We start from the raw sequence: 7,407 nt of genomic DNA on the forward strand, positions 1-7,407 counted from the left end.
CAATTGGCCCAAAGTTTTACTGATCTAGTATGATGTAATTAAACAACTGCTGTATTAAACATCTACATGAAGCTGCTGGAGAAGAGTATTGAAGTCAACTACACTGAAGCAACTACACTGAGGGACTAACCCGATTTGAACTAAAAGCTGAATCAAAACTAACAACCCAACACAATTAAAACAACAATTAAACACCCATGAATACACCACAGACAAACCTATTCGATGAGGCAAAGTAATTTCCACTCTCAACTTCAAGATCAATAAATATTTCAGTTCTTCTCAGAAACCAACCAATAGTGGAACAAAAGGCATAATTACTCTTATATCGGCTGTGAGTAAAAAGGTCATGGACCCTGCCGTGTTCATTAGATTTTTGTTTTTTGCAGGCAAAACTTCAATATTTGTGGACCAATAAATACCTAGAGCAACGTGACGAGAAGACACAAATTTGGTGAGGGATGAATCTAGAGGGTTAAAGTTTCTCCACTCCCTTTATTTGCCTCCTTTGCCTTTACTGAACACAGTCTTTTGAACTCAGGGTGACAACTTACAGAGCTTCGGAAAACGCTGGCTTCATAGATCTTCCTCCAGTCTGAAATTCCCCTCCGCATTTTACAGACAAGCACACCAATAACCACCAGAGCGATAAACAGCAGGATGCCCAAGGTTGCCCCAAGCGCTGCCATGTCTGCCCCGCTGTACCCACCAGCTGGAACGATGTCTGTAGGAACAAAAATCAGTACATGCAGGTGTCACCAAAACCTCCTAAAATAGATGGAAATGTGAAATAAATCCTTTTGCTAAAAATGTAGCAAACGACTGATGACTGTGACTATAGTTTGGTTGTAGCCAGCTGCTTCAAGTCTTCAGGCAAACGATGAAACACTGTCAGACTGCTGAGATTGTTTGAGCTAGGTCTATTGAAATCTGGTATCACTGCATGACGCTCTGTGGTTGGCCGCTTTTAATGTCGACAAATAGACCATTCTAGTCTTAGCTCTTTATAATTTCCATAAATTTTTTTTTGAGTATATGTAATGTCATAGTTTTTGCTTTCACTTGTACTTCAAACTTAATTTTGAAATACAAGTGAACGCTGTCTCCAGTGGACATACTGGGCTCGGTAGTTGGGATGGTGCCGCCAGTGGGTGTACTGGGTTTGGTAGTTGTGATGGTGCCGCCAGTGGGTATACTGGGTTTGGTAGTTGTGATGGTGCCGCCAGTGGGTATACTGGGTTTGGTAGTTGTGATGGTGCCGCCAGTGGGTATACTGGGTTTGGTAGTTGTGATGGTGCCGCCCGTGGGTATACTGGGTTTGGTAGTTGTGATGGTGCCGCCAGTGGGTATACTGGGTTTGGTAGTTGTGATGGTACCGCCAGTGGGTATACTGGGTTTGGTAGTTGTGATGGTGCCGCCAGTGGGTATACTGGGTTTGGTAGTTGTGATGGTACCGCCAGTGGGTATACTGGGTTTGGTAGTTGTGATGGTGCCGCCAGGGGACACAGTGGTGGTGGTAGTAGATCCCGTCACGGACGTTGTGGATATAATGCCTGTAGTACTCGGAGGCAAAGTGGTAGGGTTGAAACCTGGGAGGAGACACATTTCAAAGCTTAGCAGTCTGACCTCATGTCCCCTGGTCTTAAGAGGTGTGTCGGACTGGAGGCAAAATGACATCTTTGCTTTGATTTTTGAACTTTAATTGTTTAATTGTAGAGCATCAAAGCACACCAACCACAGGAAACTGTCACAGTAAACGTGTGACAAACCTCAAAAGCATAACGAAACCCAAGTGGCAAGGCTATACCAAGTCTGTGGTTCCTCTGGGGAGCCACATGAATTTTCAAATTAATTCATAAAGATGTTCTTGGGCTCCTTGAAAATCAATTGAAATGAAAAGGCATCAGATCTAACCCTAACTTCAAGTGCCAAGCTTTTATCTATGCAAATTGTGCATTTGGACATGCAATACATTGTAGGAAGTGCCCTCAGTGAGGATTTTCTAACCACCTGAATCCACCCTCACTGAGAGCTGAGTCGTTGCTGTTTCGCCGCTTTTCGTGTCTTCTGCCAAGACCTGTAAATTTAAAAACAGACTTGAGTGCTTGGTAAAACAATGGAATCAATCACTTTAACTGTGTGAATTTGTAAACTTACATTAAAAGAAACTGTGCCATCTGGAAGAGGCTTAGTCAAGAATAAGTAGCCGTGAGAATAGATGAAATCAGTGCTCCCCTCAATGGAGTAAACAACGTCTGGATTTATTCCCTGTTTCAAAACACATATGTAAGTTGAAGCTGTTAATGACTCCCTTTCAGCTCATTTAATAGGACTTATAGGCTGTTTTTCATTGTATTTGCTTTGGCACAATTAGTGTATGCTAAGATTTATCACTTTTCATTGCAGTTATCTAGGGAATCTACCTCAGTCAAGCCTGAAACTATTTTCACTCAATTAAAGATTTTTACAGGGTATGAAGTCAGTGTCTTACCCCAGCAGCAATGTAGTCCTTATCTGTGGCAAGGAACTGTAGTGCCGTGCCTGTGTGGTCCATTACCATATTACCTGGTACGCTGGCGATGCCTTCGTACAGAGCCTTTGAAAACTCTGGAGGGTTGGCACTTGGTACGTGGACACTGATCGTGATGGCGGTGGTGGCAAATTGAAAAGCATTTATCTTCTGAGCAGCCTGTGAGACAACAACATACCAGAGGAAAATTTGGACTGGATTACAAAAAGGTCTGTAAGGTGACTGGTTTGAATCTCCTCTAGAACAGTTGAGGTGACAAAGCACCTCTTCAAGCACTCCACCTACTGCTCTTTGTGTATGTACAAGTGGATGGGTTAAATAGTGAGAAAGAATTTCCCACGAGGGATCAATGCATATACAGTGCCACTTAAAAGTGTCTGTACCCCTCAGAAACTTCTACATATCTGCCTAAAAATTATTCAGAACATGAGGAGACTCAGTCATTTTTATGCAGATATGAGACTATTCTGAGTGAATACCTTTCTCAAATACTCAAATAGTTTTAAGCAGCACTGTATAGTATGTAATATTTTAGCACAGCCAAGGGGTGGATCAGCAGTAATGTAGGCATTGTCCTGGGGTCAGTGGTGGAGCTGGGCTGCAAGGTAACCCTTTTGATTTACAAGTCAATATGTTAATGTTGAAAAATGGAATTACATTTGAAAGATGTGATTTTGTTTGACGTATTTAGTGTAGCTAAACATTTACTTAAATGTTAATTACAGATGAATGATGTGAAAGCTTTGTCTTTACCAGCACATTCAGCGTGATGGGCCCGTGCACATTAGTCGGCTTCAGCATGGTGATGTTCCCAGAGGCTGAGTTAATCTCAAAAAGATTTTCATCGTTTCCTGAAACACATATGGGCTAGACTAATTAGGGATACCTGTGGATAACCTGCAACTTATCCCTACAGATATCTGACTGAAAAAACAAATCAAAGCTGCTTACCACTAATAATTGAATATATAATCTCCTCATTTATGCCGAGGTCCCCATCGATGGCATATAGAGGTCCTGGTTTCAATGATAGCGGTCCGACCTGCAGGGAAAATGCACTCTTATATTTTCATGCGTCTCATAAAATAGTCAGAGTGGTGAAAAGAGGAGTTTGAGACTGTTAGGCCTCAGACTTGTGTTATTATATTGTTACAATTCAAAAGCAGATACACATGGTTGATCCACTCTCCATGTCTACATTTAGCTCACTATCAGTAGAAGTGACCCACCGTTTGTTCGTTTAAGACAACCGCGGAATTGTAGCCACTACTCTTGCAGATCACAACCCCATTAATATCATATTTGTCGCAAGGTTGGAACCACGGTGGCCTGTTGTCCACATCTATGATGGTGACCAAGATGGTCGTGCTGGCAGTGTATGACGTTGTATCTCCTGGAGAAAGTGGTCCATCCTTTTCCGGAAAAAGAAAACCAAACAGAACAAATCTAAACCCAGGAAACTGACTGACAGATTTTATTTCAATGAGTTGGAAGAATGAATCGTGTTACTCACGCGAACACTCAAAACAAGTTGGACATTTTTGACTTTGTCATAGTCAAGGGTTGCATTAACAATGACTTCAGGGATAGTAGGTGACTTCAGTGCAAAGTAATTCTGCAGATATAAAATAAATATAGATAAATATGAAATATGAAAAGTTCATAATGCTAAACACATCCTCTACAGTTTACAAGAACTTTAACCAGTGTTCATAATCTTAGATGATTTATTTAAACATTAAACAGGATGTCTCACTGGTTCAGATGTCAATGTGTACTGGAGTTGAGGGTTTTGGTCTAAGTCTGTGGCAGAGAATCGTCCCACAGTTGTGCCTACAGGAGACATCTGAAATGGGTACAACAAAATGCAATGTTTAAGATAAAGTTCAAGACAGGTACAATAATAATATGAGACTTTCTGTTATCTGTCAGGTATTCATCCAAGTCTTACCTCATTGACATTGACACGGTAAGGATTCTCAGCAAAAACGGGCTCGTTATCATTCACATTGTCCACAATCACAACGATGGTTAGTGTCAGCTGTAAACAAAGACACAATTCATTACTTAACCTGCTTAAAAATGCGGATCAACACCACAGGCAAGTATCAAGAACATGTATAAACTCCAACCAACTGTCCAGCCTTTTAACGGACACATAAAATCTCTTTGAACAACATTTAAAATTCCTTCCTTCCTTTCTTAGATCTTGCCCTGCCCAACCTTTTCAAATGTGTACACAAGAGCTTCAGGAACTAACTGTTCAACCTCTAGCAGAACTGTTGTAGCTTATAGAGAACTTATAGAGTCTCTCTTCAAAAGATTTAAGGAAATACAACCTAAATTGTGTATTTTCTATATTTGTGAGCAACTCACTGACAGTATGTGAGAGTATGACAGTTTTATTTCAGTGTGAACACTCAACAAATAAAATGAGTATTTTGCAGATTTTATAAATCATAGTGTAGGAAGTAAATTTACCTTGGCCTCTGATGGCATCTCAGTGCATGTGATCGTGACCACATGTGCTGTTTCTGTCTGTGAATAAAACAAACTTCAGGTTTAGCAGATTTCACTGTGCGATCTAAATGGTGATTTGGGTTTGGATCTGTTTGGTTATTTCATGTACAATTGACAATACCTCGTGATCCAACGCCTGGGCAGCTACCAGTCGGAGTCCATCGATAGTAAATGGGTTGTCTGCCGGCATGGTGTCACTAAATGCTATGGTCACCCCTGGCTGGGCATTGATTGTAGTCACAACTGCACCCTCTCTGTTGTTTTCCGTTATGTGCACAGGTGAATCAACAGTACAGACTGTAGGGAGAAAACCACAGCTCTTATGATTGAAAAGACAGTCCGTGACAGAACAAAAGGCCAGTTTTCTTCTTGTATTTACAACTAACTAAGTTTGGAAAAAGTGAAGAGGTATTAATATTATCTTAATCAACTGTATGCTTATATATACATACTATATATTATGTAATCTGGTGCTGTAGTGGCTAGGTCGGATGAATGAACTGATAAACATAATTATAAACCTCATTACGTGTTCTTCTTTGCACTAAAACGAAAGGAAAAAGTTGTCGTTTATTTATAGGTGATTATGCTGCTGTGTTACTAGTCCGGCCTGTTTGATATCCTATTGGGTTGAATGTGGCCCCCGAACTAAAATGAGTTTGACACCCCTGCTTTAAACTGAGCCGACAAATCTCTTTCACCATGATTCCAACAACTCTACAACAGAATGGAAACTCCATGCCCAGTCACAGGGGACAACAATAAGGAAAGAATGTTCGGACAGGAGGGAAAGATGCTGTGTACTGACAAATAGCCTGGGGCAATTTTGATGATTTATATGTGAATTTATGGAGAAAAAAACACATTTAAGATTTGTAACTGTACTTTTACTGTGCACACCCAATCGTATAATTCTAACCTCTGTGTTATGTAATGTAACTTGTATATCCACCCAGGATATACAAATTACATAATTCACCAAAGTGCGGAGGGTGGTTCAGCTAAATGCATCTGAAGCTATCATTGTTGTCTTTCATTTAATTCCTTACTGCCATCGTCTCTCACCTTTTTCAGACTACTCAGTCAGTAGCTATGAATATGGACCTTTATTCAGGTTTAGAATTCAACGGACCTAATGCAATCACTTATTTTTCATTATGTATTTGAATTGATTGACACCTTTTTTTTTACTTTGACATTACAGAGATTCTTTACAAAAAAAAAAAAATAAATAAAAAAGCCAAATTATATTGCCTATGATTTCATTTATAAGATCACTAAAGGGGGAACGTATCCAGCACAGTGCTGTGCTTAGAGTTGGCCAATTCAGCAGATATAAAGCAGATAAAAAAGATCCTCACATTAAAGGCTTAAACACTTTAATGCTTCTAACACTGCTAACTTTGTACTACACGTCTGTGTCTTTTAATCAAGCTTCTCTCTGTAGTTGAGGTGAACACAGTCATGTCTCCACCCCTCAACTTCCCATCCTCCACAAACATATTTTCCATTGTGCTGCTTCCATGTCAAACTCCCTCACTGGCACTTTTCCTGTCTTTATTTTGTCTTTATCCCCCACTTTCACAATATTTATATAAATCTACATAATATGAGACGTTGGAACACCACCTACACCAATTAAACACTTTTACTGAGCTGGCGACAGCAAACTAAAGAAAGCTAGATAATCACAGGTGAAGCAACAGAAATCAGTACTTACTCTGGGCCACGACGGAAGTTTGAAACATAATCAGAAGTGTCCAACTGAAGACTGTGCTCACAGTTAAGTGTGAATTAAATCCGTCCATGTCTTCATCCGTCTAGACCCGAAATGATCCTTGTCCGTCCACTGTTCTCTGCTTATCTGCTGGCCTTTATGGCAGCAGTGGACTTTTACCCATCATAAAAACCTAACACGCACGCCTGTTTGCTGGGTAGTCACAAGGTCCTTTTCTATAATTGTCTTTTATTTGACCGTTTACACATATGTAAAAGTGAATTAATGGGTATATTAACTATTTTATGACATGTAATGTTGTCAAATGAGCAGGATCCCAATGATCCTTCCCCCAATATAGGTGGGGTTGGCGGCATTTAAGGCCTCTTTTTACTTTTTTGATTCGGTGTGTATTGTGTATGCTATTGTGTTCTGCTGGTGTAACACAACAATTTCCCTTGTGGGATCAATAAAATCTGTTATCTGTCTGACATTAATGCTGACAATATTCATAATCTGATATATGTCTAGTAAACCACTCATTCCATTTGACTAATTCCAACACACTGATACTGACTCTAAGCGCTCTCCGATATGGCAACTCTGCACGTTGTACACAAACCACCTAGCCAACAGTTTG

The 7,407-nt window shown here is 40.2% G+C and overlaps 1 protein-coding gene across 3 annotated transcripts in view; it reads right to left on the reverse strand.

Moving 5' to 3' along the window:
- Positions 1-6,910, reverse strand: part of LOC125014656 (cadherin-related family member 5-like) — a 9,561-nt gene extending 2,651 nt beyond the window's left edge. For 2 of the 3 annotated variants that reach the window (XM_047595904.1, XM_047595903.1), the window contains exons 1-14: positions 6,771-6,910; positions 5,172-5,347; positions 5,012-5,068; positions 4,482-4,571; positions 4,287-4,376; positions 4,044-4,145; positions 3,760-3,942; positions 3,482-3,572; positions 3,284-3,381; positions 2,492-2,689; positions 2,158-2,268; positions 2,011-2,077; positions 1,119-1,589; positions 555-724 (exon numbers count right to left, since the gene is read on the reverse strand). In XM_047595904.1, the coding sequence (XP_047451860.1) occupies positions 555-724; positions 1,119-1,589; positions 2,011-2,077; positions 2,158-2,268; positions 2,492-2,689; positions 3,284-3,381; positions 3,482-3,572; positions 3,760-3,942; positions 4,044-4,145; positions 4,287-4,376; positions 4,482-4,571; positions 5,012-5,068; positions 5,172-5,347; positions 6,771-6,858 (1,992 nt within the window). In that variant the 5' untranslated portion in view covers positions 6,859-6,910. The remainder of the gene's footprint in view (positions 1-554; positions 725-1,118; positions 1,590-2,010; positions 2,078-2,157; positions 2,269-2,491; positions 2,690-3,283; positions 3,382-3,481; positions 3,573-3,759; positions 3,943-4,043; positions 4,146-4,286; positions 4,377-4,481; positions 4,572-5,011; positions 5,069-5,171; positions 5,348-6,770) is intronic. The other variant, XM_047595905.1, reaches the window with a different exon arrangement.
- Positions 6,911-7,407: the final 497 nt, after the last annotated feature.

Source organism: Mugil cephalus, chromosome 10 (genome assembly GCF_022458985.1).
Source record: "Mugil cephalus isolate CIBA_MC_2020 chromosome 10, CIBA_Mcephalus_1.1, whole genome shotgun sequence".
NCBI lineage: Eukaryota > Metazoa > Chordata > Actinopteri > Mugiliformes > Mugilidae > Mugil > Mugil cephalus.